Source organism: Nelumbo lutea, chromosome 4 (genome assembly GCF_056320005.1).
Source record: "Nelumbo lutea isolate HS-2025 chromosome 4, American lotus-T2T, whole genome shotgun sequence".
In the NCBI taxonomy this organism is placed as follows: domain Eukaryota; kingdom Viridiplantae; phylum Streptophyta; class Magnoliopsida; order Proteales; family Nelumbonaceae; genus Nelumbo; species Nelumbo lutea.
The window spans coordinates 49607989-49634513 of NC_142687.1; the positions used below are offsets into that span (position 1 = coordinate 49607989).

The following is a 26525-nucleotide window of genomic DNA, read 5'->3' on the forward strand; positions in this document are numbered from 1 at the left end:
TCTAAAGAATTCTCATGTAGCCAACCAGATCAGGCTCACATGAGAACCCTAGTCTTTCCTCACCAAGAGCTTTGATACCAACTTGAATAAAAGAATAAAAAGATGTTGTTCTGATGTAATTCAGAAAGAACTAGGCTTCAAAGAGAAGAAGAAGAAGAGAGAAGAGAGAAGAGAAGAAAGAAGAAAAAAGGGGTTCGATTAGATCTGAAAATAGAATTGTATATATTCCTAGGATTGTGGAAGGATTGATTTAGAAAGATTTTTTTCTTTCTTTCTATTTTTGTACTTTCTATTTTCTCTTCTTTCTATTTTTTCTTCTTTCTATTTTCTTTTCTTTCTATTTTTCTTTCTTTCTATTTATTGCAGCAGCTTACTGTATAAATATGCCCATTGGCAATAGAATGAAACATATCAGTATTCTACCATTCCAAAACATGGTATCAGAGCTCTAGGTTTGTCAACCTTGAGATTTTTCCGGCCTTCATTGCCAGTTTTTTGTGTTTTTCTCTTCTGGCCTTAAGTGTTGATTTGTAACCAGAAGTGTTCCTTTATTCTCCTTTCCTGCTGGCCTTATTTTTCCTCCATTAACAATGTCCTGCATGACTGCAACAAGTGCTGCCGTCCAAACCGATGAAGGAGCAACAAATTCTCATCCTCACACTAGTGATTTGCAGAATATTCAGGCAACATATAGACTGAATGGCCAGAATTACTTGAAGTGGTCACAACTAGTGCGTACCTATTTGAAGGGAAAAGGAAAAATTAGTCACCTCCTTGGAACAGGACCAAGGTTGGGCGAGCCAAATTTTGATGCTTGGGACGAAGAGGACTCCATGATTATGTCATGGTTGTGGAGTTTAATGACACCCGAGATCAGTGATACTTGTATGTTTCTTCCCTCTGCAAATGCTATTTGGGATGCTGTCCAACAAACCTATTCCAAAGCCCATGACGCTACTCGTGTCTATGAGGTCAAAGTGAAGACTGTGGCGGCCAAACAAGGGAGCAAGAGTGTTACAGAGTATGCAAATCTGCTGCAAAATTTATGGCATGAGCTTGATCATTATCGGGTTCTTGAGACAAAGTGCGCAGATGATGCTGTGACCTTGAAGAATTTTATTGAAAGAGATAGGGTGTATGATTTTTTGGTCGGACTGAATGCTGAATTTGATCAGGTCCGAATACAAATTCTTGGCAAAGAATAAGTGCCTCCATTGAATGAAGTCATAGCCCTTGTCAGAGCTGAGGAAAGTCGCTGTGGAATCATGCTTGAGCCTAAAGATCCCGAAGGCTCAGCCATGGTGGCAAGGGGAGGAAGTTACAGTGGTTCAAAGGGTGAGAACAATCACAACTTGGCTCGTGATACCACCACCTGTGACTCTAACGATAACCTCTGGTGCACCTATTGCAAGAAGTCCAGACACACGAAAGATCAGTGTTGGAAACTTCATGGGAAACCTCCCACATCCAGCAAGGAATGGGGAAATCGAGGAGTTTCAAAAGGAGTTCAACAGGCCCATAATGTCTCCACAACCCCACAGCAAGAACACTCAAGTCAGGGACCATTTAATGATGACAAAATTGAAAGGCTAAGGTGCTTCCTGAAATCCTTGAAACCAAGAAGTGGTTCTACCTCTCTTGCTCTCTCAGGTGAGTCTTTATCTCTAGGATTACATGCTTCGGCTAGTGTTTTTCCATGGATTCTTGATTCTGGAGCTACTGACCACATGACACCCTCTTCACTACATTTTCTCACCTATACACCCTATCCTAGTAACAGAAAAATTTCTATTGCTGATGGTTCTTTCACCACAGTGGCAGGGATTGGGAATATTCAAATTACTCCATCCCTATTACTTAAAAATGTGCTTCATGTTCCTAAATTATCCACTAGCCTTATTTCTATACATAAAATCACCCAGGATGTGAACTGCAATGTTGTGTTCTTCCCTTCTTACCGTGTATTTCAGGACCAGGTTTCGGGGAAGAAGATTGGACTTGCTAAAGAAAGAGATGGACTCTACTACCTTGAAGCAACCAACAAATCATCTCACACTATTATGCATGTCACACACGAATCATTCTTATCTACCTCCAATAAAGATTTAATTTGGCGTCATCATTTCCGTTTTGGTCATCCTTCATTTCCTATTTTAAAAACAATGCTTCCTTCCTTGTTTAAAGGAATTGATGTTGAAACCTTTCATTGTGATGTTTGTGAACTTGCTAAGCACAAAAGGGTTTCTTTCCCAATCAGCAATAAAAGATCTTCAACTCCTTTTCATTTGATTCATTCGGATATATGGGGCCCTTCTCAAATTCCCAACATTACTGGTTCCAGATGGTTCGTCACCTTTATTGATGATTGCACTAGGGTCACATGGACTTTTCTTCTTAAGTCTAAATCTGATGTGGGTACGATTCTGCCCAACTTTCATAACATGGTCCAAACTCAGTTTGGTGTGAGAATTAAAAGGTTTCGATCTGATAATGCTACATATTATTTTAATCAGAATTTGTCCCCATTTTTTCAGAAAGAAGGCCTTGTGCATGAATCCTCCTGTGTTAACACTCCCCAACAGAATGGGGTAGCTGAGAGAAAAAGTGGCCATCTTTTGCAAACCACCCGAGCCTTTCTCTTTCAAAATCAGGTGCCAAAACAATATTGGGGGGAAGTTGTCCTTACTACTACCTACACCATAAATAGACTACCATCTAAAGTTCTTGACAACCGAAGCCCAATACAAGTCCTTTCTCAATTTTACCCTGATATTCGAGCCTCAAATAATCTCACACCAAGAATGTTTGGCTGCACTACCTTTGTTCATGTCCATAATAAGGGAAAATTAGACCCACGAGCAATCAGGTGTGTCTTCTTGGGATATTCCCCAACTCATAAAGGTTATAAATGTTATCATCCAGCCACTAGAAAATTCTACATCTCCATCGATGTCACATTTGAGGAAGGAAAATCTTTTTTCACTCAACCTTATCTTCAGGGAGAGCCCTCATTAATGGAAGATAAGGCCTCGGATCTACTCTCCCTAGATGTATTACCCTCCTCACAGACATTCAATCGTCAAGAATCACATCCCTCTGAGTCACATTCCTCTGAGCCCCACATTCCCGAGTCTCAACAAGAGTCAAACAACCCGACCATTGAACCAAATTCGGACACTATTAACCCCACGAATGATGTGCATGATAATGTGAGATATATGCAGATTTACTCTAGGAGGAAAAATCCAGATCCTCAACCGGTGCAAGTCCAAGATTCAACTCCTAATCCTAGAACTGAGGGATGCTTAGAACCTGAACCTACACCTTCACAGTCTGAGTATGAGTATGACCTACCTATTGCACTGAGAAAATGAACCAGAGAATGTACCAAACGCCCATTGTACCCTTTAGCCAAATATGTATCATTCCAAAGATTCTCTAAATTCCATAAAAGTTTTCTAGCCAGCTTTAACACCACTCCAATTCCTAATACTCTAGCCGAGGCACTTTCTAATAAGGAGTGGAGAAAAGCCATGAGAGTGGAAATGGAGACATTAGAAAAAAACAACACATGGGAAGTTGTGGATCTACCAAGAAACAAGAAGACGATAGGTTGTAAATGGGTGTTCACAATTAAGTACAAATCTGATGGGTCATTAGAAAGGTACAAAGCACGCCTGGTAGCCAAGGGATATACACAGACTTATGGGGTAGATTATCAGGAGACTTTTGCCCCAGTAGCTAAAATGAATACAATAAGGGTGTTACTGTCGTTGGCTGCTAACTATAATTGGGATTTGCAACAGTCTGATGTAAAAAATGTGTTTCTCCATGGTGATCTAGAAGAGGAGATATACATGAACATTCCACCGGGTTTTGGAGAAGGCATTAAAGGGAACAAAGTTTGTTGGTTGAAGAAAGCACTATACGGTCTCAAACAATCTCTGAGAGCATGGTTTGGAAGGTCTACGAAGGTAATGCTGAGTACATGTTACAAGAAAAGTCAAGGTGACCACACATTGTTTATCAAACACACAGCCTCAGGGGGAGTTACTGCACTATTAGTCTATGTGGATGATATAATCGTTACTGGGAATGATAAAAAGGAGAAGGAAGCATTGAAAAACTACCTTGCCAGAGAATTTGAGATAAAAGACTTGGGGAGACTAAAGTATTTTCTCGGAATTGAAGTTGCACATTCTAAACAAGACATCTTTATTTCTCAACAAAAGTATGTTGTTGATCTTTTGAGAGAAACAGGAAATATGGCATGTTAACCAACTTCCACGCCTATAGATCCCAATCATAAACTTGGAGAAGCCCATGAGAATGAAAGTGTAGACAAGGAGATGTTCCAAAGACTAGTTGGAAAACTCATTTATCTTGCACATACATGACCGGATATTGCATATACTGTAAGTGTAATAAGTCAGTTTATGCATAATCCTAAAGAAGTTCATCTGCAGGCTGCTCATCGAATTCTGCACTATTTGAAAGCCAATCCAGGAAAAGGAATTTTATTCAGAAGAAATGGAGGACTGACTCTTGAAGCATATACAGATGTTGATTATGCAGGATCTCCAGTAGATAGACGGTCCACTTCTGGTTACTGTACCTTCTTAGGAGGAAACTTAGTCACTTGGAGGAGTAAGAAGCAAAATGTAGTGGATCGGTCAAGTGTAGAGGCAGAATTCAGGGCTATGGCACAAGGAGTGTGTGAATTACTCTGGTTGAAGATAATTTTAGAAGACCTGAAGATTCCACAAGAGCCTATGAAACTATATTGTGACAACAAGTCAGTCATCAATATTGCTCGCAATCCTGTTCAACATGACAGGACGAAGCACATCGAAATTGACCGACACTTTATAAAAGAGAAACTGGACAGCAAGTTGATTTACACTCTCTATGTGTCTACAAAAGGACAACTGACCGATGTACTTACTAAAGGGCTCAATAGTACAGACTTTCGGAGAATTATAGCCAAGCTGGGAATGGAGGATCTCTATTCACCAGCTTGAGGGGGAGTGTTGGAAAACGTGGGGTTACTGGTTCAGATCTGAAAATAGAATTGTATATATTCCTAGGATTGTGGAAGGATTGATTTAGAAAGTTTTTTCTTTCTTTCTTTCTATTTTTGTACTTTCAATTTTCTCTTCTTTCTATTTTTTCTTCTTTCTATTTTCTTTTCTTTCTATTTTTCTTTCTTTCCATTTATTGCAGCAGCTTACTGTGTAAATATGCCCATTGGCAATAGAATGAAACATATCAGTATTCTACCATTCCAAAACATATATATATTCATGTCCTTACAAAAGGAGTTACTCTAATACCCCTACTTAAAACAAAAGACAAATAAACAAGGCCCATCCAACCCAACTACCAAGACTGTAACATAGGGGAATAAATAATAAAATAAAGTGTGGGGCTGGAACCACGCACACACTAATGAGCTACTATCTCTACATGTCTGCATTGCCAAGGCCCAAGACTGTCATTCTTAAACCAGCCCACTATCACCTTGTGATCTCCTTCTATCACCACATTACTATAGTTTTTCTCCTTTTTTCTTTTCATTGGTCACCACATTACCATATTTGAGAGCCTTTCCCAATCTTGGTCCTTGCGGTAAATGCTAACGGTTCTTTCCTTGAAAAATCTTCGTAACCAATTGGTCCTTAGAAAACTATCATAATTTGTTCTAGGTCTTTCTCAATTCTCCTTGATGCAATAGCATGCTAGCACGTTAACCCCTAAGAAAGTTGGGTTTAGACTCAGATTTTTTTATGGTAAATCAAAGAAATCTTTCATTAAATGAAAAAAAGATTACAATGGCATGTAGGGTGATGAACTAGAAACCATTCATCAAAATGAGCTACAACATGAATGACTAACATATCAAAAGCCACATCATAACACAAGTCAAGTGTATCCCAAAAGCCAAACCAAAATAATATCTTTGCAACCCTGAAAATTCCAGTAATTACAAAACCCAATAGGCATTCTCTGAGTTACCATGAAGGAAAAATCTTATTGACATTCTCTGGTTCAATAGATATCAGTAACATTATTAGGATTGAAATACATGCAGTGTTTCGGGGGCTGAGATTGGTAAAAGGCAGATTATATAAATATGTATACTGAAGGGGACTCATCGATAATTATAGTGGCTACAAAGGAACCTGGCAGGAGAATGGCAGTTGAGACGTGGATTCAAAAAGCAAGATCACTAATAGACACTTTGGGAGCTTTCATTTCATGGACATCAAGGTCTGCCAACGCACTTGTTGACTCCTTCGCCCATAAGTTAACAGACACGCTTTGATTTGAGGAGAACACCCTCTGGGATAAGGTGTTTACTTAGAATAACTGCTTATGGAATTCTGTTCTTTTTTATTAGTAACTGGTCAGTTAATTTAATTAATAAAAATAATGATATATATATATATATATACATGCATATATATAACAAAATTCAAAACTCTTCAAAGATATATTTGGTAGTGAGAGCCCCTCCTTTTATTCCAAGCAACATGTTAGGAAAGGAACATTGTCCAGCCTAATATCACAGCTATTCCAAAAGAGACAAATGGCAAGGAAGATTTCTCTGCATCTATGATACCCAAGCTCTTCATTTTACCCAAGTACTGTGTTGGACATTACACAACATGGGAATAGGAATGGAATGTGTCTTAGATCCACTAAAACATGTTTTTACAATGCCATGTTTGTTATGGATTGGGTACTGTTAGAGCTAGCCGAATAAGGGTAGATTAGTCATTCTATTTCTGTTAAGTTATGTGCTTATGTGGCAGTTTTAATAGAGACTTCCTGTCCCATACTTAAGTGGGGGGCAGTTTAGTCTTTGTACAACTAATTAGAGGTTAATCCATATTAGAGTCAACTGATAGGGTTTATGCTATCAGATTTGACTGTTCTTCTTCTTCTTCTTTCTCTCTTACTCTCTACTGGTTCGAACTACTTAAACAGAGCTGTCAAAACATGGTATCAGAGCCATAAACGAAGGAGAAGGCTGCGACTTCAAGATTTCCTTCCTGCGACTTCAAGTTCTCTCTCTTCTTTTTTTTCTTCTTCTCTGGGCTGCGAATCTGAGGTACACAATCTGATAGCTGCGGCATCTGTTATTTATTTTTTGTTTTAGGACTGCCGCAATCCCTATTACATGTATTAGGAAGGTGCAGCAACCTTAGGATATCAGCCTAATACTGCTGTCACCATGTGTGACAGCCCTAGTCGTGTGGTGGTGCTTGTGGTGTTTACCCTCTACTGAACAACTTCAAGAGGGTTTGTGTGTGGTTGCTCAAGATGTTGCATTGCTGTCATGGTGACTACTATTTCTGGGTTGTCAGTAGTGGTGTGAAAAGAAATTTTTTTGTGTGGTTGCTTGAGTGTTGTGTTGTTGTAATGGTGCCTAATATTTCTGGGATGTCAGTAGTGGTGTGAATAGAAAAAAAATTGTGCTGAAAGAAGTGGCCAAATACCTCAGCCTAGTAGCTTTCATCAATGTTCAAATCTGGATGGTAGTCGAATCTGGTCAAAACATCCAGTTCTTAACCTTAATGTTAGTCTACATCAAGTTGTTGATTGTGACTAGTTGTGAGATTGGTATTAGTGTGTTGTAGTGTTGCCTTGACAGCAGTAGTTGGTTGGTGACTGAGAGTTCAGCATTAGAGATAGCAGTGGGGGACATAAATGGCAGCAACGGGAGATGGTTCCAGTGATCAGAAACCGAGTGTGACGATCCCCTCCGACTATTTGGTTGTGCAGATGACCTCCATTAAACTTAATGGTGAGAATTATGTGCCATGGGCCAAGTCAGTGGAAGTTTTCCTCAAGGCAAAGAGGAAAGTGAAACACGTGAAGGAATATAAACCATCAGCCGACTCTCCAGGGTTTGATGACTGGGAACAGGAAGATGCCCAACTCATGACATGGTTATGGAATAGTATGAAACCCAAAATAAGTGTCAACTTTATGTTCTTAGATACAGCTAAGGACATATGGGAACATGCCAAGAAGTTTTATTCTAGGCAGGATAATACTACAAGGGTATATCCGCTCTATCAGGAGTATTTCGATCTGCAGTAAGGGAATAAAACCCTAGAAGAGTACTATGCCAGTATGAAGAACCTCATAAATGAACTCAATGTCTATCATCCCCTCACTCCAGATGTTAAGGTTCAGCAACAATAGAGGGAACAACTAAATGTCACTAGGTTCTTAGTGGGGTTGAAATCAGAATATGAAGCAGTTAGGGCCCAAATATTGGGAGGCTCTACTCTTCCTACACTTGAGGAAGTTTTTGCACAGCTTCATAGGATTTCTTTGGGATCTACAAAGAATCCCACACAGTCTGACAGATCAGCATTTGTGATAGCCAGAGGAGGTGGACATGATACTAGAGGGGGAGGACATGTCTCCCGATGAGGTCGTGGTGGTTCCGTATTTGGCCGTGGTGGTGGTCGTGACTCAGGGGGAGGCCGTGGTAAAGGAAAAAGTAATTCTACAAGGAAGTGTACCCATTGTAGCAGGGACGGACATTCGGTGAATTTCTGTTATGATCTCCATGGCCCTCCTCCTACATGGGCCAATCATGCAGTAGCTGGTGGGGTTGATGTTAGTGATAACCAACAGGCAGATCTAACACCTTCCACATCTACATCTATTTCCGGGAAGGAGATGGTGTGCGTACCGTGTGATGAGTACGAGAGATTTCTCCAAGCTACTCCACAGCATACTACAGCCACCCTTGCCCACTCGGGTATAGCTTGTCTGGCATCCAAACCCTCTCCATGGATTATTGACTCTAGAGCCTCTGATCACATGACTGAGACTCCAGGTGTGTTCTCTTCCCTCTCTGAAACTTCCACATCTCAAAATGTTACCCTTGCCAACATTTCCTCTTCTCCCATTTGTGGTGTTGGTAATGTTGACACGGCTTATCTTTCTTTATCATTTGTTCTATATGTTCCTAAGTTTCCATTCAATCTTATGTCTGTTAGTAAATTAATCAAGACTCTTAATTGCTCTATTACATTTTTCCCTTCCTTTTATAAATTAACCAAGACTCTTAATTGCTCTATTACATTTTTCCCTTCCTTTTGTGTTTTTCGGGATCTCAAGATGGGGAAAAAGATCGGTGGGGGGCATGAGGCTGGTGGATTGTATTACCTTGACGGTGGTGGATCGTCAGTTGCACTTCAGACTTTACTCACTCCTCTACAGTGGCATTGCCGACTAGGACATCCATCTCTCAAGGCACTCAAGATATTGATTTTGTCCTTGAGTCATTTGTTGTTTTTACAATGTGAGTCGTGTCAGTATGGGAAACATCGTCGTGTTCCCTATAGTCCTAGAGTTGAAAGTCGTATGTTGAGTCATTTTGCTTTAGTTCATTTAGATGTTTGGGGTCCGATTAAAATAAAGTCTTATAATGGTTACAAGTATTTTGTCACTTTTATTGATCATTGTTCAAGGATGACATGGATTTATTTAATGAAAGAAAGGAGTGAATTATTTTCCATTTTTCAAAAATTCCATGCTGAAATACGTACACAATTTGGTGTTCCAATCAAAGTTCTTCATTCAGATAACGATCGCGAATACTTTCTTACTTCTTTTCAACAGTATTTAGAACAGCATGGCATCATTCATCAAACTTCATGTGCATCCACTCCTCAACAAAATGGGGTGCCTGAACGAAAGAACCATCATCTCCTCGAAACTGCTCAGTCTATTCTTCATCATATGAATGTTCCTAAACAATTTTGGGGTGATGTACTTACTGCGTGTTTCCTTATTAATCGGATGCCCTCCTTCATTCTTCATGATCGGTCTCCCTTTTCTATTTTGTTCCCCACCTTGTCTCGCTTTCCATTAACACCCCGCATCTTTGGCTGTGTGCTTTATTCAAAATCTGAGTCCTAGGACAGACAAGCTGGATGCACGCTCTATTAAGTGTGTCTTTCTTGGCTACTCTCAGACTCAAAAAGGGTACAAGTGTTACAATCCCATTACTCAGAAGTGTTATGTCTGTCCTGATGTCACCCTTTTTGAGTTTGTCCCCTTCTTCTCAAGACCTGAAGCATCGGTGTCTCCACCTTTGCTTCCTCTTCCTCTTCTAGTCAGTGATCCCGTTCCGGTTGTTCCAGTTGGATTTGACCCTTCACCTCCTCCAGTGCAGACCCCTACTGAACAACCACGGATCCGACACGTGTATACTCATCGACAAACACCGGCTCCTCCTCCAGCTTCTACCTTGTCTGTGGATCTTCTTGTTGCTCTTGTCCTAGAACCTTCAGGACTTGATCTTCCAATTGCTTTACGGAAAGGTAAACGTAGTTGTACCCTCCATCCCATTTCCAATTTTGTTTCAGTCTCTCGCCTTTCCGCTTCACATCGCCAGTTTGTTTCACTGTTGTCATCTATTTCTATACCTAAGAATGTCCAAGAGGCTATTAGCTCACCTGGGTGGCGGCAAGCAATGGAGGAGGAACTCTCTGCCCTTCAGCATACTCAAACGTGGGAGCTCACTACTCTTCCTCCCGATAAGCATAGTGTGGGTTGTAAATGAGTATATACTGTTAAATACTTGTCGGATGGTAGTGTGGAGCATCTGAAGGCCAGACTTGTTGCTAAAGGTTATTCACAGTTGTATGGGGTGGACTATATGGAGACCTCTCCAGTGGCTAAGATTGGCTCTGTCCAAATCTTAATTTCCCTGGCAATTATGTATGATAGGCCATTGTTTCAACTTGACATTAAAAATGCCTTCCTTCATGGTGACCTTATGGAGGAGGTATATATGGAGCAACCACCTGGGTTTGTTGCTTAGGGGGAGGATGGTAAGGTGTGCAGATTGAAAAAGGCAATTTATGGGTTGAAACAATCGCCTCGTGCTTGGTTTGAGAAGTTTAGCGAAGTGGTGAAGAATTTTGGAATGAAACAATGCCAGGTTGACCACTCGGTGTTCAGCTATGATTCAGAAGCCGGAAAGATTTTACTAATGGTCTATGTGGATGATATTGTCATAACTAGTAATGACAAATTGGGGATCGATAAACTAAAGGTCTTTCTGCCAAACCATTTTCAAACAAAAGACCTTAGGACATTGAAGTATTTCTTGGGTATAGAAGTTGCTAGATCAAAACAAAGTGTAAACCTATGCCAAAGAAATATGTTATTGATCTGCTAGATGAAACAGGACTGTTAGGTGCAAAACCGGCTAAAACTCCCATGGAGCCAAATGCTAAGTTGAGCAGTGATACAGGGGAAATATTTGATGATCCTGGAAGGTATAGACGGTTAGTGGGGAAGCTGAACTACTTGACTATCACGAGACCAAACATTTCCTTTGCAGTCAGTGTGGTGAGCCAATTTATGTAGAACCCTCGGATACCTCACTGGGATGCAATTCTTAGAATTGTAAGGTACCTAAAGGGAGCTCTAGGTCGTGTACAAACCAGGAGGAAGAGTTGAGGTAATTGGGTATACAAATGCAGATTGGGCAGGCTCTATGTCTGATAGAAGATCCACTACAGGTTAATGCACATTTCTTGGAGGAAATCTTGTGACATGGAAGAGTAAGAAGTAGACGGTTGTGGCAAGGAGCAGTGTTGAAGCCGAATATAGAGCCATGGCACACATTACATGTGAATTAGTATGGCTAAGGAATCTCCTACAAGAAATCGGGTTCTCCATGGATATACCTATGAAATTGTACTGTGACAATCAAGCTACACTCCACATCTCATCTAACCCTGTTTTTCATGAGAGAACAAAACACATAGAGATTGATTGCCACTTTGTGAGGGAGAAGATCCTTACTAGGGAGATAAGCACACAAAATGTGGACTCAGGTGATCAATGGGCATATTTTTTACAAAAGGCTTAAGCTCAGGGAGAGTGAACTATATATGTAACAAGCCGGGATTATATGACATATATTCTCCAACTTGAGGGGGAGTGTTAGAGCTAGCCAAACAAGAGTAGATTAGTCATTCTATTTCTGTTAAGTTATGTGCTTATGTGGCAGTTTTGATAAAGACTTCGTGTCCCATACTTAAGTGGGGGCATTTTAGTCTTTGTACAACTAATTAGAGGTTAATCCATATTAGGGTTGACTGATAGGGTTTATGCTATCAGATTCGACTGTTCTTCTTCTTCCTTCTTCTTCTTCTTTCTCTCTTACTCTCTACTGGTTCGAACTACTTAAACAGAACTGTCAAAACAGGTACATATCCACTTAATTGGGCATATATCAAACATAAATTATTTACTGATATGGTTAAAACAGATAACTAAAATTTGACCTCACCACACCCATTTTTACATGAGCCCAAAAAACTTGTTGTCTATTGACCCCTTGTTTGGCTAGACCTATTTTTTTTTATAAATAAATTTCATTAATTTTCATTAGAATCAAAGGATAGCATCTGGTACAAGCATCCCAGTGAGAGGCGCAAGGTGCAACCTCACTCTAACAAAAAAATATAACAGATTTACAAATGGGCCTAGTACATCTGATCCCTAGTTACCCCTTGCTTAGCTAGAGAATCAGCCAAGGCATTGGCCTCCCTTCCCACCCATTGTATGGTTAAAATCATCTGTTGTGTTAGCCATTTGAACATCTTCTTTTCATTTCTGTAATACCAAATCACTGAATCTGGGTCCCCTTTAGCCAACCCACCACCACCTTGGAGTACCCTTCTATCATCAATTTCTCCATGCCTAATTCTTTTGCAACCTGAATGCCTTGTAGGGCTGCATATAGTTCTGCCTTTAAAGAGTCTCCATTTCCCATTGGTCCTGAAAAGATGGCTCTTAAATTTCCTTCTCGTCTCTTACAGCCCCTCCTGTGCTAGATGGACCTGGGTTGCCTTGACTGCTCCCATCAAAGTTTAGTTTCAGTCAATCTTCAATGGGAGGTGTCCAAACCATCATTGATTTAATTTTGTGTACTGCACTAAAGACTACAAAGCTCCAATTCCTTCAGATATCATCAAAGGAGAAAGATTTGAATAGGTCTAATGTTTGCAGCCAATGTATAACCCTAGTCATAGCACACTCCATAATTTGTTGTTTACTTCTTTCCTTCTCTGGGAAGATTCTTGCATTTCTTTCTTCCCATAATGTCCAGATCAGTGTTGCTCCCTGCTCTAGTGCATCTCTACATTATTCTTCCCCTTTTCTTCGGCAAAACAAAGGTTGATGGATCAAACAGCATTTTAATCTCCATTGGCATATTCCACTTGTACCCAAAAAAGGAGAAAAACCAATCTCAGATTTCTATAGCAAATGAGTAGGAGATTAGTAAATGAAAGCAAGATTCACCATCGGATTTACATAGAGAGCACCAATTCGAGGAAATACATAGAGAAGGTCTTTTCTTTTGCAAAGAATCCAAAGTGTTAATTTTCCCAAGAGCCACTTCCCAACAAAAAACCCTTAATTTTAGGGGGAATTGGTTGAGCCCAAATTACTTTCCAAGTAAAGGACAAAGAGGAGGGGGACTGGCAAAGAGCTTTAAAAAAGGATGTAGAAGATAAGAGAACTTTAGGAGTTAGGCACCAAAGTCTTCTATCAAGATTAGAAGGCTCTAAGAAAACTTTATCAAGGAGAAGGAAAAGCTCTAACAAACAAGTAGCCTCCTCATGCCTCAACCCCCGCCAAAACCCAAGATCCCAGTTAAGACTCAAAGGCAAAGAAGGAAGGACAAGAAAATTGGAGATCACCTCATTTTTATACAAAGGGATAGAATACAAAGAGGGGAACAACTCCTTTAAAGGCTAGTTACCAAACCAGATGTCCTCCCAGAAGCAAATTAAATTCCCTAAGCAAACATCATACCTGATATACCTGAGGAATTAAGGGAGGAAGCTATGGATCGCCTTCCAAGGAGCTGCCAAGGTAGCCCTTCATGATACACCAGCATCCCAGGCATTCTCCGATCTCCCATGTATGCTAGTCACTCTCTCAACCCACAAATTTTCCCTCTCTAAAGGCCATCTCCATAACCATTTCCCTAAGAGTGTTGAATTTTTCTTTCTTACATTCCCAAGACCTAAAACACCCTCTTCCTTGCTTCTGCACACCACCTCCCAACTTACTAAGTGATCTTTCCTGGTCTCTCCCAGCTTCCAAAGAAAATCTCTCATGATTTTTTCTAGTTTCTTTTCCTCCCTTGGTGGGATCCTAAAAACAGAGAGACAATAGATGGATAGGTTAGCCAATGTTGATCTTATCAAAGTAATCGTACCTCCCAAAGAGATATAATTTCTCTTACAAACAGCCAACCTCTTTTTACATCTTTCTACAACCAGGTTCCAAAAGATGCTATCCTTCAGGTATGCACCTAGGGGTAGACCTAGATAGGTCAAAGGCCAAGGGGTGATATGACATTCTAAGCAGTTCGCTGTCAAATTCATGTCATTCTCCTCCATGTTAACCCCTGCTATGCAACTCTTATCTAGGTTGATTTTCAAAATTGATACTTTTTCAAGCTTCTTATTCAGGTCTTTCAATCTCCTCACTCTCTTAATGTCTCCCCCTTCACAGAAAATAATGATATGTAAACTAATTAATTTTTTTTCTTTCTTTTGTTGTTGATGATTCCATTTTGGATATCAATAACAGAATACATCTAAATCAAATACTGTTTACTTGCATGATTGAAAATTAATATTTATCATTGTATCATTGTATATACAATGCATCCATATATTAGTACCAGTTGTTAGATCAAGTTTAGCCAAGTTGTTGTACCCAAAGACTTTGAGGTCAAACAGATTCGACTCCTAAATAAATACCTATACCTGAGTCCATATAACAGCTCTACATATATTCATTATGTCCTAGCAAGAAGAGGATCAGCTAGTCACCCTTTTCTTTCTCATTTGCTAGATGCAGTTCAGGGAAGTATTTTGGAGGAGAAATCCCAAGATCTGCACAGACTATAATCCAGTAGAATGTGATTTTAAAAGATTTCAGGAGTATCTCCATTATCGATAATAAGGGATTAATCTATGGTTATGAGATCTATTCCAACCCTCCGCAAATGCCACATAACATGTATCCCAGCAACAGACACCATCTCCTTATTAGTTCTTCCTTTGGAATGTGGATGAGGGGAAGACGGTGATACCTATATGAAAGACTAGATGAACAAGGCCTTCTTCCAGTCCCCCCCCCCTAGGTTAGCAGGACCAGCATGAATAATGAGCATTTATGGCATTAAGAGAGCAAGGCCAAAGAGAGAGAAATCTCCTTGCCCAAAGGTAACAACTTTCTATGGCTGGCTCTTGTAAAGAAGATGGGCCAAATGGCCCATAGGCTGTTTATCCTTTTTATCTTTTATGTTCTTTGTTGTATGGGCCTTAATCTGGGCTTTATTCTTTCTTATGTTATGTCTTTTTAATTTTCTGCCCAACTAGGGGCTTCTCCGTAAATTACTGAAGTTTAACTTAATGAAATAGAATTAAGGGAGTAAGAGAAGAGCTTATGTTCGAAAATCTCTCTCTGAACCCAAGTTGCCGCCACCTTCTTCTTCTTCTTCTCTCCTCTTGAACTCGGATTTCTGCTACTTTCTTTTGAATTTTTGCAACTTTCTAAACAGTCATTTCTTCTCAAAAGGCTGTTTTTTCTTCTTGGTATCAGAGCAGGATCGTTTTTCCCTTTTTTCCCTTTTTTTCCATACACAGTGTGTATAGAGAACTGAATCGTATGAATAGTTAAAGAAACCTATTTCAGCCCAATTGTTAGTGGTTTCCGGAGAGAAGAGGACTAGTTTTGTCGTCCTCTTGACAGATTCAAGTGTGTTACCCAAAACCCTAATTTTCTAGAGAATTTTGATTGCAGGCCCCACAGGGAATTTGACCTGGGCGTTTAGTGACTGAAGGCCTTCTCATTCTTCTTCTTGAAGATCGAATCAAGTGGATTGGTGTTCTGTGAAGTCTACAAGGAGCGGCTGAGTTTTCTCTGTTTCTCCTAGCTTTCGGGTGAGACGCAGGTTATTGGTACAGCTGCATAGAGGTTGGCTCACAACACAGTTTTTTGTTCTATCTTCATTTGTTGTTATTCGAAGTTGTTTGAAGTCATTTTTGAATTATTTAAGAAGATGAACTCCTCAGACTTTGAAAACAAGCATGTTGCTGAATCTGAACAGGTTTCAGGAGCCTCTGTAGACTCTCTACTGGTTGTGACCACAGTCAAAATGGATGGAACTAATTATCTGGCTTGGTCACAATCAGTAAAACTTCATATTTGTAGTAGAGGCAAATGGGGTTTTATCTCCGAGAGCAAAAAGGCTCATCCAGAAAATGATCCATCATATGAAAAGTGGATGCAAGAAAATTATACTGTTATTGGTTTGTGAACTCAATGCAACCACAAATTAGTCAGCACTATTTGTGGATAAATTCAACAAAAGAAATTTGGGATAGTGTTGTTGAAACATATTCCCAAAAATTAAATGTGGTCAGGGTTTACAAGTTGAGAAGTGATGTGAAGAATTTGAGACAAGGGGAGAAGCCATTAGCTGTATACTTCTCAACACTGAAGTATTTATGGCAAAAATAGATTTGATAGAAGTTGTAGCTTGGGACACCACTAATGATGTTGAGACCTATAAAAAACTGGTTGAGAGAAACAGGGTGTTTGAGTTCTTGACAAGGCTAAATCCAAAGTACAACATTACAAAATAAAATATTTTATCCAAGGATAGTGTCTCACTGTCTCAAGCATATGCATTGGTAAGTAGTGAAGAAAGCAGAAGACTTGTCCAGGTCCAAGGGGCTGGTCTAAATGATCACTTTGCTAATATGGGAGTGAAACCCAAGGGGGTTGCAGGGACTCCAAGTAGCTCAGGGAAGAAAGAGATTATCTGTGAGTACTGTAAAAAGCCAAAACACATAAAGACAAGTGCTAGAAATTGCATCCTGAGCTCCTACCACTTCGGTTTCAAAAGGAATCTAATAATATAAAGGCAGGGAGTGCCAATGTTGCTGCTGGTCCAGATAGTGACAGATAGCAAACTAAAGAGATGACGGCTAGTGAGCAGTTAGCAGCTATGAAGCAGAATATGAGAAGTTTGAGAGGATGATCAATCACCTAAAGTGTGTGACCTCTTCTTCCAACCCTCCAGGAAATTCAACATCTTCTGCATTTGCTCATTTAGGTATACGGGCTTCTGCCAATCATGCAACCATTTCGGGTAATCGTAGGATCCCTTGGATTATTGATTCTGATGCTTCTGATCATAAGACCAACCTTTCTACTTTGTTTGTTTCATATAATTTACGTCTTGGACATGAAAAAATCACCCTAGTCGATGGCTCTCTTGTCCCTATCTCCGGCAAGGGAACCATCAAGGCTAAAAACTCCTTGATTCTTCCTTATGCTCTTCATGTACCCAAACTAAATACAAACTTGTTATTTGTAAGTAGCCTAAGTCATTAAACTGTTGTATAACCTTCTTCCCTTCCTATTGTGTTTTTCAAGATCTGGAGTCTCAGAAGGTGATTGGGAGTGGTCGTGAGGCGAATGGAATATATCTGTTGGATACTCCTGAACAGTGCCATGAACAACCTGGAAAAACTGTTTTTTGGGTCTACATCTACAGAGTCCATCAGTCGAGTCATGTTATGTCATTTTCATTTGGGTCATCTTTCTTTTTCTGCATTAAGTCATTTATTCCTAGAACTGTTTAAGGGAATTAGTTTGTCCAGTCTTCATTGTGAGACTTGTGAACTGTCAAAACATTGTAGAAACAGTTATCCTCTGAATAATAAAAGATTTTCTTCTCCTTTTAATATTGTGCACTCTGATGTATAGGGGCCTTACCACTTACTTTCTATGGGTGGCTACAAATATTTTATCTTGTTCATTGATGACTTTTCTCCGTTCACTTGGATATTTTTTATGAAGTCCCGTAATGAAGTTCCCAGACTTGTGAGGCAATTCCATGAATTTGTCATAACTCAGTTTGATACTAGAATTAAAATTTTCAGATCTAACAATGCAAAAGAATATTTTGAAAAAAACATAATCTGCTATCTCACTGATTTAGGGGTTATTCATCAAAACTATTGTGTTAGGACTCCAGAACAGAATGGAATTGCTGAAAGAAAAAATAGACATATTGTTGAAGTTGCAATAAGTATTTTATTTGCCTCACATGTTCCTACAAAATTTTGGGGTGGTGCTATTTTTATTGCTACCTACCTTATAAGTTGTATGCCATCCAAGGTTTTAGGGTTTAAATCTCCCTTCAGTCTTCTTCATTTGGACAAAGATATATTTCATATTCCTCTTCATGTCTTTGGTTGCATTTGTTATGTACATATTCCAAGTGTCCAGAGACATAAATTTGAACCAAAAGCCCACAAGTGTATCTTCCTTGGTTATTCCCCCACCCAGAAGGGTTACTGTTGTTTTAATCCAAAGACTGGCACTCGATATGTCTCAATGGATGTCACCTTTGATGAGCTTTCTTCCTTTTATGGTTCTTCTCTGGAGAAACCTTGTCCAAAGGGGGAGGATTTGTCACAGGTGTTTGCTCTTCCTCTTCCTGTCCCAGTTGAGTCTTTTGCTGAGTCTCCTCCTCCTTCAAATGAGTCAAGGGAGGGTCAGTCACTTCACTCTCATTCCAGTGTTCCTATTCCTCCTCCTTTACCTCCTCGCCCTCTTTTTAATCCCAGGTTGTACCAACGACAGAGAACTAGAAATGAGCAGATTGTTTCCTCTACAACACATGAGCCTCATGCACCTCCAGTTACAGATGAGACAACAGGTACTGTTACAACCCCTTTGGAGCCATCCTTCTTAGACCTTGATATCCCCGTTGCTATTAAGAAAGGAAAAAGGAAATATACTACACATTGCATTTCCAAACACCTTTTTTATAGTTTGCTCTCTCCTTCATATTTTGCCTACCTTTCTTCTACTGCTTCTAACCCAATTCACAAGTCTGTGTCAGAAGCTCTTAATATTCCAGAATGGAGGGATGCTATGAAAACAAAAATGGATGCCTTGCACAAGAACGACACTTGGGAAGTGATTGATTTGCCTGAAGGGAAGGATCTAGTAGGTTGTAAATGGGATTTTACTATCAAATATCATGTTGATGGCACCATTGAAAAGTACAAGGCTAGGCTGGTTACAAAAGGCTATACACAGACACATGGGATTGATTATCTGGAAACCTTTGCCCCTGTTGCCAAGATGACTTCTGTGAAAGTTTTGCTATCTTTGGCTGCACACTCAGATTGGCCACTTTATCAACTGGATGTAAAGAATGCATTTCTAAATGAAGAGTTACATGAGGAGGTCTATATGTCTCTTCCTCCAGGGATATATGAAACAGATATGAAAGAAAAGGTCTATAGGCTGAAAAATCTCTTTATGGACTCAAACAGTCCCCTGGAGCATGGTTTGAAAGGTTTAGGGCTGCCCTTGTTACCTTTGGCTATGTACAGACATAGTCTGATCATACCCTCTTTGTAAAGAGGAGAGGATCCTTGGTCGTTTACCTGATTGCACATGTTGATGATATTGTTGTGATTGGTAATGATGTCTCAGAGATTAATGATCTCAAATATTTCCTTCATAGAAGTTGCTAGATCCAAGGATGGGATCCTTATCTCTCAAAGAAAATATGTTCTTGATTTGCTCTCTGAAACAGGGAAGATGGGTGCTAGACCAGTTGCTACTCCTATCGATATGAGCCACAAACTCTCTGCTTCAGATGGAATATTGCTAGAAGATAAGAGTCTTACAGAGACTACTTGGAAAACTTCTTTATCTATTGAAGCCTACGCAGATGTAGCTTAGTGGCAGGTAATATTGTCTCTTGGAGAAGCAAGAAACAATCAGTTGTTGCTCGATCTTTAGCTGAAGCAAATGATAGAACTGGGTATTGAGCATGATAAGCCAATGATGTCATACTGTGATAATCAAACCGCCATCAACATTGCTCACAACCCAGTGCAACATGATAGAACTAAGCATATTGAAGTTGATAGACACTTCATTCGAGAAAGAGTGGCTTCTGGAGAAGTGGGTCTACCTTTCATCACCTCTGAAGGGCAGTTAGTTGATTTCCTCACCAAGGGCATTCCCAAGGCTAAACTTCAGCATGATACTAGCAACTTTGTATGATTAATATTTATGCTCAGCTTAAGGGGGAGTGTAGAGAAGATGGGTCGAATGGCCCATAGACTATTTATCCTTTTTTATCTTTTATGTTCTTTGCTGTAATGGGCCTTAATCTAGGCTTTATTCTTTCTTATGTTATGTCTTTTTAATTTTCTACCCAATTAGGGGCTTCTCTGTAAATTACTAAAATTTAACTTAACGAAATAGAATTAAGGGAGTAAGAGAAGAGATTATGTTCAAAAATCTCTCTCTGAACCTAAGTTGCCACCACCTTCTTATTCTTCTTCTCTCCTCTTGAACTCTGATTTATGCTACTTTCTTGTGAATTTTTGCAACTTTTTAAACAGTCATTTCTTCTCAAAATGTTGTTTTTTTCTTCTGCTCTCTTGTTGCACAACTGAAGAAAAATTGCCTTTGATTTCATTGTGAACCAGATCAAGGCTCAAGGGGAGATTATAGTAGAGGTTGGACAAAAGAATTCCTAATTCAAAAGTGCCTTTCTGGTTGAAATTTCCTCCACCAACCTTTCAGAGAGTCATACTAAGACCGAAAACCAGATTTCCTCCAGCACCCTTGCTCAGAAGTATGCATTCCATGAACTTTTATGGTCTACTGCTTCATAGCACTATGACCCGGTTAATTTTCCATTTCTGTTGATTTAATTTTAAAAAGGGATATATTATTAAATCCACTTTCCTGAGATGTGAGGGACCAACTGCAATCTTCCAGACCCTCTAGGTTGCAGATGGCCTTTTTACTACAGGCCCCACTCAATTCCAGACTCAGTTAACCAAAAAAATAATACTTGTGGTTGTTTCTTCGGATTTCAATCAAAACAACCCATCTCATGCAGATGTTCTACTCAAACTAAATACATCCTCCAACTTACAACAGCATTTCCTGGACCTGAAATATCTTCAAGCAAGTAATTTTTACCTTTGATGTAAAAGGGGACTTCCATGATGTAGAAGAGAATATAGAGGAGCCAAAGAAGATAATCATAATAGATATATGGAAGATATTTAACAAGGAATATGATACAAAAAGACAGAAATTCCAAAGATGAGACTAATAACGAGTCGAAACAGGACAAGGCAACAGAGAGTAATGATTAATGAAGAGATTTGAGGTCCAAGTGACAATCAACTGGAGAACGGAAGGTGACAGAACCCAACAACAGTCAAGGAGCTCAGCTAGATGTGGATGGAGGTACAGATCCAGATCCTGCATCAAGCATTCCTGAAAACTGCCAGACGAACAGGGAGCCACCATCGTCATTCTTACTGGCAAACGACTATCCTCAACTGACTGAATCACATTAGTAAACCATCTTGGTCCATCAAGTATTTAATTCAACAGTAACTTCTAGCGAATGGCGAACCCTTAATAAACGACAAAAACACAATCTCCAATCAACCCAACCCATTAACAAACAGTAGAGCTCCAAGCGCAGTCATTTCCCAGAAGAAGGAACAAAAATATCAGAATGAGATATTTTTCACTTCTTCCTCAACCAAAATTTAAACAACGGACGTAAATAAAAATAAAAGAAGTGTTTTAGTAAAACATCTTAGTTCAGAATAACTGAGTACCTACCTTCCAGCCCTATACATGTAGATCCCTCGGCTCCCCTTTCCCCAGCTCCCACCAGTGTTGCCACTTTGAACTCTAGTTCTGAAATACAGTCTTGCAGACTCTAATGCACATCGCATCAATGTGGTTTCCTCGCTTCCCAGCTCGATCACTACCGCGTTGTGCCTCGTAAGTGACCCTGACAGTGCCTCCACGGACCTAACATAGGAACCGGCCGGTGCCCCGTCATAAGGTAAGATGTCTGCAAGTCGAACCCTTGCGAGCGGCACCACTCCAATAGCAGGATCGCCGGCGGGATGTGCGGTAGCAATTGGCTCTGGACCAATGACGTGTTGATCAGGACGATGGGAAGATGCCATCGTCGACGACGGCGGGAGAGACAGCAAGCCCAGAGAAAGAGTTGAAGGAAGCTGGGATTGCAGAGGTGTGGGAGGAGACCTCAGAGAAGAAGAGGGCGGATTGTTCGATGTAGGCGCCGTTAATGGAGACGGAGCCATGGCAGACATCTGCATGCCGTTCGCGGGCATCAATCATTCTGTGACCCAGACGGTTTCAATATATGGGAACTTAATGTATGCAACAAACAAGTCCTGACGCGCTGAATTCATGGCAATTATCGAACAATTTTAGGGTTTTTGAGTTGTAACCGTTATCAAACCATTAGGTTTTGCTTCCTCCTTTTATCCTTCCTGAAATTGTTTCAAATCCTTGGGTATCCATGCATTCTGATAATTTGGAATACAAAGCTCGACGCTAGACCTCGAAGGGATCTGCAACTGAATTTTACTTTCTTGATGCTTCCTTTTCAGATTCTTTCTCAACTCTGTGGAGACACGCAGAGCTCCGTTCTCTTGCACTGAGGTCTGTCTCTCTCCTGAGCAAGAATCTGGCACGCTTACTCGCTTTTATTTGACCAAAATGCCCTTTATATTGCACATTTTTTACCAGGTTAAGAAAGCTTCTTTTTCATCATCGTGGTTGCATTATCATCACCACCGCATCATCGTTGCCATCACTGTCACAACCACCACCACCATGATCATCATCATCCAGCACCGGTGCCGCGTTATCTCATTATTAATCCAAATTCGCAATGTTTTAAAAACCGACCCGGAACCGGAAGGTTTTGGCCACCAGTCCGGATCAGTGATTCGACCATTCATTCAAACGGATGGTTGTGGCACAATACAATTTAAAAAATTAGATAAGAAAATTAAAAAAAACATCATTAAAATAAAAAACCAAAAAAAACATTTTTCGAGTTGAATAAATCGATGGTTCAACCGTCTGGGTCAGTGGGTCACTGACTAAGTCAATAGTTTTTTGCCAATGAACGATATTAAGGGTGAAATGGAACTGGTTGTTTAGGCGTTTTTCAGGCTAAGTGGTCCAACTGTCAATCAACAACGATTCAAAAATCATGATTAATTGTCACCAATATATATCACAGCCATCACATTTTTTTCATTTTCTTTATTAGTAAAATTATTGAAACTACCCTTTACTTTAAGGTTCCTAAAGTCCTAAACTACCCATTTATTGTTTTGTCCTCTCAATTATAGATATCTAAAACCCCAATTCTATTACTCTCTAATCTTCTTTGTGAAAGAATATAGCTTGAAATAATTTGTTCATAGCCAAGATACTTGCTTTGCATCTGTTCATTAAACTTTGCTTTAAGGCCCCATTCGCTTTTCGATAAGTTACTTACTCAGGTAAATGCAATTACCTAGATAAGTTTTTCTTGGGAAACACTTACTCGGGTAAGTGCATTTACCCATGTTCTTTTATTTCTCAAGTAAATAACACAATGACGATTTTAGCCATAGAAATCCATTATTAAAAGGGGCATTTTTGTCACATTCAATTGTTGGCAACTTTCTCCCTATGTGGGAAAGTTATTTATCCACCTAGGAGATGGATATCACTTAGTATCACTTTTCCTGGGTAAGTGATACCTAGGAAAATAAACTTTCCCTGGTCCACAGATAAAGCTGAAAAAAGAACATGGGATTCTTGGTCAATGAAATCCAAAATCTCATCGATCAACTTTCCCCTCTCTCCAAATCCAAAAAAAGAATGCCCCCTAAGACCCCATTCGCTTTTTGGTAAATTACTTACCTAAGTAAGTGCATTTGCTCATATTCTTTTATTTCCCAAGTTAAATAAGGCAATGACCATTTTAGCCGTAAAAATCCATTATTAAAAGGGGCATTTTTGTCCCATTCAAGTGTTGGCAACTTTCCCCCAAGTGGGGAAGTTATTTATCCACCTAAGAGATGGGTATCACTTATCTTAGTAAGTGGTACTCAAGAAAATAAATTTTCCTTGATCCCCACATAAATATAAAAAAGGAACATGGGTTTCTTGGTCAATGGGAACCAAAATTCCATTGATCAACTTCCCCCTCTCAAAATCCAAAAAAAAAGAATGCCCCCCTAAGGCTTAGTTTGGAAAGAGTATAAATGCAAATATGTACAGTGCAAATATATATAAAATATACAAAATATAAGGTTTTTCACTCTACATATTTGCATTTGTACTCTTTCCAAACTGAGCCTAAAGGTTTTGTTATACAATTATTAGACAATAACCATCTTGTAGTAAGTAAGGGGCCACTATTATGCCTAAAGGTTTTTCACTGTTTACCTTTTTATAATTATTTATCTAATATATGTCTGATTTGAATTCTTTATTTAATTTTAAAAATTAAATGAAGTTTGTAATTAATAACCTATTTTATCTAAAACAATAGGAACCACACCATTCAAAGTATTTATAATAAGTTTTTTTTTTATTTGAGCTAGGAAATTAATAAGCATTTTTTCATAGGTAGCCATATGTTTGTCTTTTTTTTTTTTTTTTGAGAGAGAGAGTAAAATAAGTTACTTTCACCTTTTTTAGAGTAGGTAGTCATGTGCTTGAGGAAGAAGGCTTATATTTGAGAATGGAAAGAACCATTGGGATTCTATGTGATGTTGGTGAGATTGAAGGTATGATTTTAGTTTAATATTCATCAATGATCACTTAAAGAAATCCCACTCTTGATGGGCATTTTAATATGGTTGTGTCATGTGACACATCAACCCTAATGAGAAATGCTATTCTCTGTGACATTGCCACTTTGGATGGCATAAATACTTTTAATATTGGGCCCCATTAAGGCTCCAAGCTTGGATGGCAGATCCTCATTGTTCTATCTAAAGTCTTGGCCTCTTCTCCAAAATGATTTGGTTACTTTTATTCAAGATGTATTTCTAAGCCCACACAAAATCAAAGATATCAATTAAACAAATGTGGTGTTAATTCTGCAAAAAAGATGGAGTGGAGGAAGCGATGGATTTCAAGCTCATTAGACTCATAAATGTGCTTTATAAGGTTGTAGCAAAAATTATCACTTTCAGATTAAGGAGTCTTCTACATCACCTCACTCCAATGTAGAATACCTTCACTCTGAGAAGTCATATCACTAACAATCGCATTATTGCCACCAAAATGATTCACTTTATTGAGAAGATGAATGGTCAAGTTAAGATTCCTTACTAAAGATTAACTTGCCAACAATTTATGATAAACTGATTAGAGATTTGTCATTAAAGTATTGCATTTGTGTGGGTTCTCTCAATCTTTCTTAGATTTATCCATAAATATTAGTCTTCAATATCTATGGTGCTCAGTGGAGTCCCCTATGAACATATTAATCCTTAAAAGGGATTAAGGCATGGTTGTTGGTTTTCCCCATATTTATTCATTCTCTATTCAAATGTTTTATCTCACATTCTTCTCAATTGCTTCTGATGATAGACTCGGAGGTGTAAGGTTTGGCTCTAGTGGTTGCAAGATCAACCATTTGCTTTTTGTAGATGATATATTAATTTTGTGTGTTCTATATGTTGACTATGGCTCAATATTGTATATGTTTTGATGATAACAAACGTACCATAAAGTTATGTCTCAATGCTTCTCAAGTTACACATTAATGAATGTGAAAGAAAAGATGGATGCATAATACTCATGGTTTAAGATCATGATATTTAAGCAAGTAGTTTGTGTTGCAAGCAAGTGAAGTTACCTAATATGATGAAGAAGATTTAAAAGTAAGTAACTTCAAAAGTTGTGCTTCAAAGTGAAATATTGGATACCCCCACTCTTTTTTCCTCTAAAGTGAAATGTTGGAGTTGGCACTTAATATTCTAGAGAAGGGAGTTTAGGAAAATCTAATTTTTAACTAAAAACCAATTTTCCTGGTGACTCACCCAAAGGTAACCAAAGATTCCAGATTCATGATCTATGGTACATTGTGGGAAGATGTTAGCACCTACAAATTCCCAATTAAATCAACCTTTAATTCAACAGGTATTCAATTTGAACTTTTGCTAGTTAAAGGCTAAAATGACACTATTAGCAGCATACAAATAACAAAAACTAAGGTTAAAATAACGATCTACCAAGCAAACAAAATAACAAACAAATGAAATTAAGAGATAAAATGCCAAGTTAAACATAAACTAAAGATTATCCATTTGAAGCCTAAAAGGCATGAACTGATTTGCAAAAAAAAAAAAACAAACAATAGAAAGATGTCAAAAGCCTCATATATATAATAGATGCTCTAAGGAATGAATATTAAAAGATGAAACTAAAGAAAATAGTGATTTTAATGGCTAAATGCAAAGAAAAAATATGTCTTAGGACTATAACAAGTGCAAAAACAGAAACTTGGAAAGGAAAAAAACAAATGCAAAGGAGAAAAATGCAAA

At 39.0% G+C, this 26525-nt stretch overlaps 1 protein-coding gene across 2 annotated transcripts in view; it reads right to left on the reverse strand.

Moving 5' to 3' along the window:
* LOC148855672 (RING/U-box superfamily protein) overlaps window positions 1-22816 on the reverse strand; it is a 66978-nt gene extending 44162 nt beyond the window's left edge. Inside the window, exon 1 of one of the 2 annotated variants that reach the window (XM_088985647.1) lies at window positions 21769-22816. In XM_088985647.1, the coding sequence (XP_088841773.1) occupies window positions 21769-22292 (524 nt within the window). In that variant the 5' untranslated portion in view covers window positions 22293-22816. The remainder of the gene's footprint in view (window positions 1-21768) is intronic. The other variant, XM_088985648.1, reaches the window with a different exon arrangement.
* Between the last annotated feature and the right edge of the window lie 3709 nt (window positions 22817-26525).